Source organism: Stenella coeruleoalba (assembly GCF_951394435.1).
Source record: "Stenella coeruleoalba genome assembly, chromosome: 20".
In the NCBI taxonomy this organism is placed as follows: domain Eukaryota; kingdom Metazoa; phylum Chordata; class Mammalia; order Artiodactyla; family Delphinidae; genus Stenella; species Stenella coeruleoalba.
The window spans coordinates 47,620,633-47,631,848 of NC_137166.1; the positions used below are offsets into that span (position 1 = coordinate 47,620,633).

The 11,216-nt window shown below is 57.8% G+C and overlaps 1 protein-coding gene across 5 annotated transcripts in view; it reads left to right on the forward strand.

The window, feature by feature from the left end:
* GRIK5 (glutamate ionotropic receptor kainate type subunit 5) overlaps positions 1-9,010 on the forward strand; it is a 57,282-nt gene extending 48,272 nt beyond the window's left edge. For all 5 annotated transcript variants that reach the window (XM_079908526.1, XM_079908528.1, XM_079908527.1 and 2 more), the window contains exons 16-20: positions 1,156-1,321; positions 1,869-2,094; positions 3,904-4,032; positions 4,127-4,248; positions 8,021-9,010. In XM_079908526.1, the coding sequence (XP_079764652.1) occupies positions 1,156-1,321; positions 1,869-2,094; positions 3,904-4,032; positions 4,127-4,248; positions 8,021-8,446 (1,069 nt within the window). In that variant the 3' untranslated portion in view covers positions 8,447-9,010. The remainder of the gene's footprint in view (positions 1-1,155; positions 1,322-1,868; positions 2,095-3,903; positions 4,033-4,126; positions 4,249-8,020) is intronic.
* The last annotated feature ends 2,206 nt before the right edge of the window (positions 9,011-11,216 follow it).

Here is an 11,216-nt window from a genome sequence, read left to right on the forward strand (position 1 = left end):
CTAGGCTGTTTCATCTGAAGGTGCAAACAGAGGCATGCCTGCCAAAGAGAGGGAGGCGCATTCCAGCCTCCCATGCCCCCAAAGAGGGAGGCATGTGTGAGGAGGTGGCTGAGAGGGTGTGAAGGGACCCGCTGTGACAAATCTGGCCGAGTCCCCCAGTCAGGTGGGGGACCAGTGACCAGCTCTCTACAGCCCATCCCTTCTGCTCCTCAGTCAGGGACCCTCTTCCCCAGCTGAGCGTTCTCTGCCCCTTCCCATCGCTGTCACCCAGGAAGCCCACAGTCATGTCCCCTCTCTCACCTTTGACCCCTTTGACCTCAGGCTCACTCTTGTCTCCACCCCGAGTCTTCCCCCACATTCAGTCATTCAACAGATGTTTCTTAATCTCCAGATGTGACCTCGGCCTGGTGATTCAGCAAGCCAGGGCCGGTGGTAGGGCGGTGGGGGTGGGTGCCAGTGCTCTAGGGACTTGGCCGCCCCCTGAATAGCAGCAGCTCGGCCAGAACTCCCCTCCTGGGCCCCTCATCTCATGTGCACACGGGCCATAGCCTCCTGCTGCCACACCCAAGGGCTCGCCATGGTTCAGGACAGCTCTGCCTTGGAAATCAACGTTTCTTTTCTTTTAATTAATTTATTTATTTATTTTTGGCTGTGTTGGGTCTTCGTTGCTGCGCGCGGGCTTTCCCTAGTTGCGGTGAGCGGGGGCTAGTCTTCGTTGCGGTGCACGGGCTTCTCATCGCGGTGGCTTCTCTTGTTGCGGAGCACGGGCTCTAGGCGCGCGGGCTTCAGTAGTTGTGGCACGCGGGCTCAGGAGTTGTGGCTCGCAGGGTCTAGAGCACAGACTCAGTAGTTGTGGCGCATGGGAATTAGTTGCTCCGTGGCATGTGGAATCTTCCCGGGCCAGGGCTCAAACCCGTGTCCCCTGCATTGGCAGGCGGATTCTTAACCACTGAGCCACCAGGGAAGCCCTCTGAAAGCAATTTTAAACCCAAGGAATCTGGCTCCAGATTCCATGCTCCCAGCCCCTCCACTAGTCAGCAGTCATCCTTCTAGATGCTGGGGTCACTGAGGGGGCACCACCAGTGGGGCGCATGGCCACAGGGCCAGGGGGGCAGTGGCGGCTCCAGCCTGTAGCTCACCCCTCCCCCCCCCCAGGTGGGCCTTCACCTTGATCATCATCTCCTCCTACACGGCCAACCTGGCTGCCTTCCTCACCGTGCAGCGCATGGAGGTGCCTGTGGAGTCGGCCGACGACCTGGCGGACCAGACCAACATTGAGTATGGTACCATCCACGCTGGCTCCACCATGACCTTCTTTCAGGTGGGGCCCCTGGAGCCACCCAGGCTTGGTTTCGGGATCCCCGCTGTGCACAGCAGCGCAGGGTAGGGCAGTGCATTCCTCAGAAGGTTCCCGCGGGGCCGTAGGAAGTAAGCTGTCCTGTTTGGCTTGGACGCAGGTCTCCCTGAAGCAGGCTGGGCCCTGGGTGTGTATGGTTGAGCATCTGCTCCCAGCTTCTCTGAATAAGGCCTGGGAACACTGGGAAGACAGGGCTGGGTGTCAAGCCGAGCCGAGGCCCAGGGGTGGAAGAGAGAAAAAGGTTGAAGAACAGGCTGTGGCTGCGTCTTCCCAAGCCTTCGGTCCTCAGGATCCTCGCTGGGCTGGTGGGTGTGGGGTTGGCTTGGGTCTGGCCCTGAGCAGTCTGTCTGTCTTGTGCGTCTCCTCTGTCGTCGGCTCTTCCTGTCTTCCTCTGGTCTCCCCGCTCTCTCGGGTTGAGGGAGACTTTCTAGAGGGCAGGGGACAGGGCTCAGGGGAAAGGCAGGGGTGGAAAGACCCTCACCCGTCTTCCCCTCATGCGCCCTCTGCCCAGAATTCACGGTACCAGACGTACCAGCGTATGTGGAACTACATGCAGTCGAAGCAGCCCAGTGTGTTTGTCAAGAGCACAGAGGAGGGCATCGCCCGCGTCCTCAACTCCCGCTATGCCTTCCTGCTCGAGTCCACCATGAATGAGTACCACCGGCGCCTCAACTGCAACCTCACCCAGATCGGGGGTCTCCTCGACACCAAGGGCTACGGCATCGGCATGCCGCTGGGTATGGCGGCAGTGGGGTGGGGTGGGAGGCCGTGGGTCCCCAGGCAGCTGAAACCAAGCTGTGTGAGCAGGCCAGGGAGTAGGCCAGGCCCTTCCCGAGCAGGCTGGGTGTGCTGTGTGTGGCCTCCTAGCTGTGTGGCCTTGGGAAGGTGATGCCACCTTCCTGAGCCTCTGCACCCTCCACCTGCATATGAACAGGCCTAGGAACGATCAGCTCCAGCCCTGGAGGGCTGTTGGGAGAACCCGGTGATACTGTGCACAAGTCAGTGCGCGTGAGCCATGAGGCTTGCTGCCCTGCCCCATTGGTCCGAGGGCCCCTCGAGGGTGAGGACCTGGGTTTATTTACTTCATATTCTCTGCACCAAACCCACAGCCTGGCTCAGAGCAGGTGGTCCAGCAACATAATGGATGTTGCTGGATGGGTGGAAGGGAGGGAGAGAGGGAAGGAGGGAGGGAGGAAGAATGATGGATGGATCTGCTAGGGAGACTTGGACATGCTTTTCCAGGGCTTGGTGCTGGAAACTCACCACCAATTTTGCCACCAAATTTTGGCATTTCGGCTTTTAAACCCACCTATATTCTGATGACCACTGCATTTCTTAGCTATGACTACATAACAAATTACCCCAAATCTTAGCAGCTTTGTGGTAGGGTCGGTGCTGTATCAGGGAAGCAGTATAGCCTGGTGCTTTGAGGGACAGGCTCTGGAGTCCCAACAACCTGGATTCAAATCCCAGCTTCCTCCCTGACTCAGGCAAGAGTGTCACCTGCTTCACGCAGATAATGAGGGTGGTAACACGTGCCTCACAGGATTATTGTGAGACTTAAGTACGCTTCTGTGGACCAAGGTCTGGCACATAGTAGGTGCCTGATAAATACCAATCACCCCACTTGCCTGCATCCCTAGTTCCTGGCGCCTGGTAGATGCTCAAGAATTATAGTAGTAAATGAAGAAATGAGTAGAGGGTAGGATATGGGTGGGGTGTGTGGGGCCCAAGGATGGTTTAAGGGGAGGATCTGAGGGTAGAGAGGAGGGAGGTGGTCCAGGGTTGGGGCCACGCAGAGGATTCGTTCTCTTGGCAGATCTGAGGTCCTACTGTGTGCCGGGACTGCCCTGGCTGCTGGGATGCCACAGCGGGGAGCTAGCTGCTCAGCCCTCACCTCCAGCCATCTACCAGGGGTGCAGACAGACAGTAAACACACAGCTTTATAATGTGATGTCAAGCAGTGTCAACTGCTCTGAAGTAAATAAGGGGAAGAGATGGACAGGGAGTGGGGTGCGTGCTGTCATTTTAAATAGAGTTAGAGAAGAACCCCTGAGGCACCCTGTGAGCAGAGTCCTGAGGAAGTGAGGGAAGGAACATTCCAGGCAGAGGCAAAGGTCCTAAGGGAGCCCCAGGTGGTGGGACCAGTGAATGCAGAATGTTGTTGAACATTTGAAGATTTTTTTTTCTAGCTGCAGACAGAGCCGTTGGAGAGTTTTAAGCACCAGAGAGGCGTGATCTCTGGCTATGTTTCTGAAACTGTCCCTCTGGCTGCTGTGTTGAGAAGAGCCTGGCGGGGAGAGAGTGGGGGGGGGGGGCCCAGGGAGAGGGGACCGGTGACAAATGTGACAAGTTGGGGCTTGGCCCAGGGGTGGTTGCAGGGGAGGTGGCGAGCAGTAGTCAGATTTGAAGGTGGACAGGGAAGATGCTGGGGATGCTGCAGAGGTGGGAGGAGAGCAGCTGCAGAGGGGAGGGAACATCTGGGGCTTGGGCCGGCAGGGCTCCAGGGTCCCGATGACCGTCCACCCTCCGTGTGCCCGGTCCAGGCTCCCCGTTCCGGGATGAGATCACACTGGCCATTCTGCAGCTTCAGGAGAACAACCGGCTGGAGATCCTGAAGCGCAAGTGGTGGGAGGGGAGCCGGTGCCCCAAGGAAGAGGACCATCGAGCTAAAGGTCAGCCACCCCTGCATGCCGTGCCCTTCCCAAAGGCCCCTTGCCACCCCTGGCCCATGCAGCCCGACCCCTGGCTCTCCCCCTCCACCCCCAGGCTTGGGCATGGAGAACATCGGCGGCATTTTTGTCGTGCTCATCTGTGGCCTCATCATTGCTGTCTTCGTGGCAGTCATGGAATTCATATGGTCCACGCGGAGGTCGGCAGAGTCAGAAGAGGTGAGGGGGCTGGCGAAGGCTGTGTGGGAAGAAGTGGGACCCCAGGGGCAGGGGGTGTGAACACTATGGCATTGGGAGCCGTTACTGGAAGAATGCGAGGGTTGGGGGGCTGGGAGCTGGGGACGTGAGAGGATCGGAGCGACTCCAGGGGTCCAGGAGGTCCATGAAGAGGTGAGAGCAGGGAACTCCCTGACGGTCCAGTGGTTAGGACTCTGCGCTGTCACTGCAGAGGGCCCAGGTTCGATCGCTGATGGGGGAAAAAACTAAGATCCCACAAGCCGCGGTGTGGCCAGAAAAAAAAAAAAAAGAGGTGAAAGCAGACGGAAGGCGGTAGAGAGGGTCCACGGACATGAGGAAGGATAGAGGGGGAAGAGGGCGCAGGCAGAGATGAGGATGCAGGGGAAGGAGTGTGGAGGGGCAGAGAGAAGGATATGGGGAAAGAATGAGGTGGTAAAGCAAGAAGAAATAGGAGGAGAGACAGGGGCAAGGAGGATGCAGCTGAATGCGACAGCAGGAAGACAGACTTGCTGGCCGGTCTCAGCCCACACGCGGGCATGGTGGTCCCCAGCCATACTCCAGTGCTAACCCCGCGGGCCCCCGTGCTCCTCCGCGATTCCAACCTTTCCCTCTCTCTGCCAGCCTCCAGCCAACCCCCTATCCTCCTTGCTTTGAGCCCATGACCTTGCTTCTCCTGGCCTGAGAAAAGCAGAGCAGTTGGAAAGCGTGCCAAGCCCCACCTCTACATCCACCTACCCTCATGCTTTCTCCACTCGCCCCGTTAGTGACTCTAGATGAACATCCACGCTCCTCGCTAAGGCTTCTCCGCATGCGCCCTGTCTCCTCCTCTCTCGCCTTCCCAAGGACATTCCTCAGCTGTTCTCTCCTTCTCTCCGGCATCATCAGCTTTTCTCCTTCTACTGGATCAAGCCTGGCAGCATACAGATGTGCTGTCATTTCTCCCATCTTCAAGGAACCCTCTCTGGACCCCGTTTCCCCTCCTAGTCACCACCCCATTTCTCCCCTTCTGTTGTAGCCTTGACAGGGTGTGTCCCTCTGCTGTTTCCAGTTTCTGTCCTCCCATTCCTTCTTGGACACACTCCCATCCAGCTCCTGTCCCCACCTCTCTTCTGAAGCCAATCTTGCCACCAGTGACCTCCGCATCTGAAATCCAGCGCCTGAGCCTCTGGCCTCATCATCGTGAGGCAGCCATGGGCTTCAGCACAGCCGATCACTCTCTCCTCACAACGCTCGCTTCCCTGCTCCTGCCTCATTTTCCTCCTACCTCTCGGGCACTGTTCTGTTGGGGCGCCCTAGGGCTCGATCCTTGGACTTCTTCTCTTCTCTTTCTCCCTTCTCTTGGTGATCCCATCCAGCCAAATGGTTTGTAAGACCATCTGTATGCTGATGACTCCTATATTATTTGTCTTTTGCCATGTAGCAAATTATCCCCCAATTTAGCAACTTAAAACAGCAAACTTCTATCAGTTCACAGTGTCCATAGGTCAGGAATCTGGGAGCAGCTTAGCTGGGTGGTTCTGGCTGCCCAGTGTCTCTGGTAAGGTCATGGTCATGATGTTGGCTGGGGCTGCTGTTGTCTGGAGGCTCGACTGGGGCTGGAGGATTCCAGGATGGCATCCTGGAATACTTCCAGGATGGCTCACTGTCTCAAAATGTACCTGTGGGGTTTTAATTTATGGAAGTGACTGAGCAGAAGAGGCCAATGCCAGTGAAAGAAGAAATTATTACTTACATTACCTGACAGGAGGGGGCCTACCACGCCACATAGGGCCACAAGGAAAGCACCAGATTTGGTCAGGAGGCAGAAGGGAGAGAGAAACCTAGGGCAGAGCCTTTATTGGGGTTTCCATGAGAAGGGCAAGGAACCTAAGGAAACGGCTTAGGACTGGGCAGTGTGCGTACTGTCAGCAGGCTCTGGACTAGAGGCGTGGTCTCTAATTGTCTGGTACCCGGCCCTGGGTTGATTTAGGGCAGGGGAACTATTGGCTTGATGTGTGAGAGTCAGATAAAGGGGGTGTATAGACTCAGGATTGGTTGGTTTTCATGTGAAAGGCAGGTTCCCAGCCCTTTGCTATCCCTAACAATTGGCTAGCTCTGGGAGGGCAGTCTCTCCCTGGCTAGCAAGATGTTTCAGATGTCAAAACATCCTAAGATAGAGAGAATAAAAATACACTCATTCACATAGCAGTTGGCAGGAGGCCTCGGTTCCTCACACAGGGACTTCTCCATAGGGCCGCTTGAGTGTCCTCACGCCGTGGCAGCTGAGTTTCCCCAGAGCGAGTGATGCAAGAGAGAGTCAGGAAGAAGCCAAAATGTCAGCTGACCTAGCCTTATTCTGTTGGTCACAGAGTGAACCTCATACAAAGGCAAAGGGGACTACACAAGGGTGTGAACACCCCAGGGGCAGGATCTTGGAGGCTGCCTACCATAACCCTCAAATGTGTATCCCCTACAGGGACCTCTCCCTGAACCCACGGTTTGTAAATTCAGCTCCACACTTGACATCTCCACGTGGATGTCCACCAGGTAGTGCGTGATGTCATGTGGCCAACACAGAGCTCCTGCCCACCCATCAGGCAATGCCATCATTCCAGTTGCTCAGGCCAAAATATGTGGAGTCACCCTTCACTCCTCCCTCTTTCTCACGCCCTCTATCTGATCTCTGGTGACCGTAGCAGCTTCCTAGTGGGCCCCCTGCTCTTGCCCTTGGCCTCCCTACAGTCTGTTCTCTGCACAGCTGCAGAGTGATCCTGTGAAAGCACAGCAGTCCTATGCTTAAAACTCTCCAGTGGCTCCCGTCTGGCTCAGAGTAAAAGCCAAACCCTTACCGTGGCCTCTGGGCCTTACACAAGCCGGCCCCCGTTGCTCCCCTGACCTCACCTCCTCCCTCTCCCCTTTGCCCACCGCACCTTGGCCACCCTGACCTGCTCCACATTCCTCCAGCACCTCACACCTGTAACCAGCTGAACGGTCTGCCTTCCCTCCTGCCAGGCCCCACGCAGCTCATCCTGCACTGCGTTTGTCTACTTGCAGTTCCTCTTCTCAATGAGTCTCCCCTAAGGACCCATCTCAAAATTCAGCATCACTCCCCACCCCACCTATTTTCCCAATTTAATTTTTCTCCAAAGCACTCATCACCATCTAACATACAACTTATATTTACATATTTATGTTTTGTCTCTGCACAATATAACCTCCATGAGGGCAGGGACTTCTGTCTGTTTTGTTCTCTGCTGTATCTCCAGTGCCTGAAACAGTGCCTGGAACACAGTAGGCGGTCAGCAAATACGTCTGGCAATAGTGCGTGCATGAATCAGTGGCCGAGGATGGAGAACGAGTACGAGGGAAGGACTAGAAGCAGTTATAAACTTTCGAGTGAAAAGGCAAGAGGAAGGAGTAGGAAGAGAGGAGCGTGGACTGGAGGTGAAGGGCAGATTTAAGAACAAATCCAAAGAAGAATGGAGACGGGAGCGAGAAGTGGAGGAGAGACAGGAGTTGAGAGGTGGAGAGACGAGACAGGAAGAGCACGGGGAAATAAGGGAACTGTGAGGGAAGAGAATGGGAAATGAGGAAAGGGTGGAAGAGAGGAGGTGAAAGGGCTTGCAGGAAAGAGAAAGAGAGGTGAACACAGAGGTGGGGCGGGGAGAGCAAGAGGGTGTGGAGGTTTCCGAGAGGACCAGAGGGGAAAGGAGCGGCGAGGGGCGGCGGCAAGGAGGTCGCAGGCAGTGACCACCGCGCCCCGCGCCGCCCCCAGGTGTCGGTGTGCCAGGAGATGCTGCAGGAGCTGCGGCACGCGGTGTCCTGCCGCAAGACGTCGCGTTCTCGCCGGCGCCGGCGCCCGGGAGGCCCAAGCCGGGCCCTGCTGTCGCTACGCGCCGTCCGCGAGATGCGCCTCAGCAACGGCAAGCTCTACTCCGCCGGCGCGGGCGATGCTGGCAGCGCGCACGGGGGCCCCCAGCGCCTCCTGGACGACCCGGGACCGCCCGGCGGGGCCCGGCCCCCCGCCCCCACCCCTTGCACCCACGTGCGTGTCTGTCAGGAGTGCAGGCGCATCCAGGCGCTGCGGGCCTCCGGAGCCGGCGCGCCCCCGCGTGGCCTGGGCGCCCCCGCTGAAGCCACCAGCCCGCCCCGGTCCCGGACCGGCCCCGCCGGCCCCCGCGAGCTGGCCGAGCACGAGTGATCATGGGCGGGGCCGGGCGGGCACCCGGACTGACCGCAGGGACTGGGCTCGCCCCAGGCCCCGGCCGCCCTCGCTTCCCTGGTGGGCGAGGGACGGGACTTGTGCCCCCGCGCGCCGGACGCCGCGATTTTGCCTTTGGTTCCCGGTGAAGTCTGAGGCTCGGCTCCGGAACCTGCCTGCGCCCCCTAGTGGACTCGCCAGAGGGTGCCGCGGACGCCCGCACTCCGTCCCCCACTGCGAACAAGAGGCGCGCAGGAACCGAGGACTCCAGGGGCCGAGGACTGCAGGGGCTGTTCCCGGAAGCGGAAAGCAGTTCGCGGGGAGAACCCCATCCTGGGACTGCTCGGGCTCCCCAAGACTTAACGCAGCCCTCCCCACTCCTGGAGAAGTGGGAAGCCTCTGGGCAGATGGGTGTCCCCTGGTGCCCCTCGACTCTTCTCTTTCTCTCTTTTTTTTGGGGAGAAACCTCGGAATTTCTATGAGACCCCCACAGGGAGGGGGTCAGTTGGGCCCCCATCCCTCCCCCTGCCACACCCCAGTCCCCGTTGGAATAAAAAAAGAACAAAACCCCAAAACTGGGGATACCCGGGTCTCATTTCCTAGGGGTGCGAGGGCACTGAAGGCTTGGGCTCCCCCCTCCAGGGAGTCTGCTGAGAACCACAGACTGGATAGTCACTCCTGCACTCTCTCGATTCTCCGCCCTGCCCACAGACAGCAGGTCAGCCCAGGTCCGGGCAGCTGGCCCTTCTCCACTGACCTTCTCTCAGGACAGAAGGAGGCTGCGACAGAGACCCTGAGACAGATGGAGAGAGATACAGGGATCTGGAGAGGCGGAGACACCAGGAAAAGGAGACATAGACAGCAACCAGATGGGGCTGGGGGAGGGGAGGGTGAGTGAACAGTTCAGTGTGGTGGTGCCTGGGTGGCCCGTATGGTGGCAAGTGTGTGCCTGGGCCAGGGTAATTTGTCATGACTTTGTAGTCATGTGCATGTGTGTATGTGTGTACATCCGTGAACCCACCTTCAGCTGTGTGACTGTGACCCTGTGTTTCTGCTGAGAACGTACCTCCCCAGCCCCCAAGAGAGGAAGTGAGAAATCCCAGTCGGGGGGAGGGAGGAGGTGGGGCGGGGTAGGCTGACGGCTGGTTGAGCGGGGAGAAGGGTGGGTCTGCTTTCTGTCCACGCCCTCCCCCGCCCCACTGGAGGTTTCTGTGGAAACTGCAGCTGAGAAAGGACAAGTGAAGGTCACACAGCCAGAACCAAAACGAGGCCAAGTGGAAGGGGGAGAGATGGAGAGGTGGAGAGAAAGAAAGAGATGGGGAGAGGACGGCGGAGAGACAGAAAGGGAAGAGACAGAGATGGGGTAGAGATGGGGAGAGACTATGGGGGGGCTCAGAGAGAGATGGAGAAATAGGGCAAAGGGGGAGACACAGGGAGACATACCATGATGAGGTGGGAGAAGGGTGAGACAGAATGGAGAAGGGGACGAGGTGGAGACAGAGAAAACAGGGATATTAATAAGAGATCCGGGGAGTTGGGGCTGAGAGAAGCAGAGACTGAGGTGGAACAGAGACAGGTGAGACAAGAAGCTGTAGAAAACTAGATGAGGACAGTAGGGGGCCCGAGCAGTGAGGAACACTAGACCGAGAGAGGGAGCAAGCGAGGGAAAGGAGCGAGGCTGGGCCCCGCCCCTCGGGCAGGGGGCCCAGAGCTCGGGAGCTGTCCGTTCAGCACCGGCCTGCTGGGCTTGGCGGTCCTGGAGCGCAGCATTGCCCTGTCTCCCTTGCAGGACCTGCCTGCCTTCTCAGTGTTTGGGCAGGCCACACTTCGGGGGACCCCGCCTGGCACACAGCGCCCCCAGTCTCCATCTGGCCTCTTCTGTGTCTCAGACCCTTGCCGTGTGTGTGCCCAGACAGGTGTGGGGATGAACTTGTGTCTCAAGGTCTCTCGTTTCCACATCTCTCACAGACTAATCAATGTCTCTGCCCTTGGGCGGGACTGTCAGTCTGTCAAGGTGACTAGAATATGATTGCAGACATTTCTGGTCTGTCTCCCTCTCTGTTCCAGTACCAAGCAGATCTCCTCTGGGGTCTTTCCCCATTTCTGAGTCTCCCCCACCCCCATTTCTGCTCTGTCTCCCCAGTCTTTATCTCTAAGTCTCCCCAGTGTGCCCAACGTGTCTGCCTGGCTTTCTATGTCCCTGCGTGTCTCTGTCATCTTCACTAAGTAATTCTGTTTATCTGCCTCTTACGCCTGTTTTCTCATTTCTGTCTTTGCCCATCTCTCTGTCTTTGTTGGTGTTTCTGTTTTATTGTTCCTATTTGCCTCTCTCTGGTTCTGAACTCTGTGCGTCCATTTCTTCTCTTAGTCTCTCCCTCCCTCTCTCTTGCCGAGTTCTCTTGTCCCCATCCATCCCTGTGACCTTCGTAAATCTTCCCTCCCCCCCTCACCCAACTTCCGCAAAGCCTCGCGCTGGGAACACGGTGCACAGTCATCAGTCTCACCAGGCTGAGGAGTGCATGAGGGCGGGACATGAGCCTGTGTCTGGGATGTGGTGTGGGGGACCGGGGTCTCCCCCAGTCCAGCTGGAAAGCAGGAGGAGAGAAAGCCGAGAATCTCCTGGGATCCTGACATCCCCAGGCTTCTCTGTCACCCCAATCTCCCTCCCATAGTCCAAGCCCATCCCTGTAGGACAAGGTGGAGGGGGAAAAGATAATATGTTGACAGGTTCTCCCTCCTTCCCTCCCTCCCTCTGGAAGGGGACAGAGTT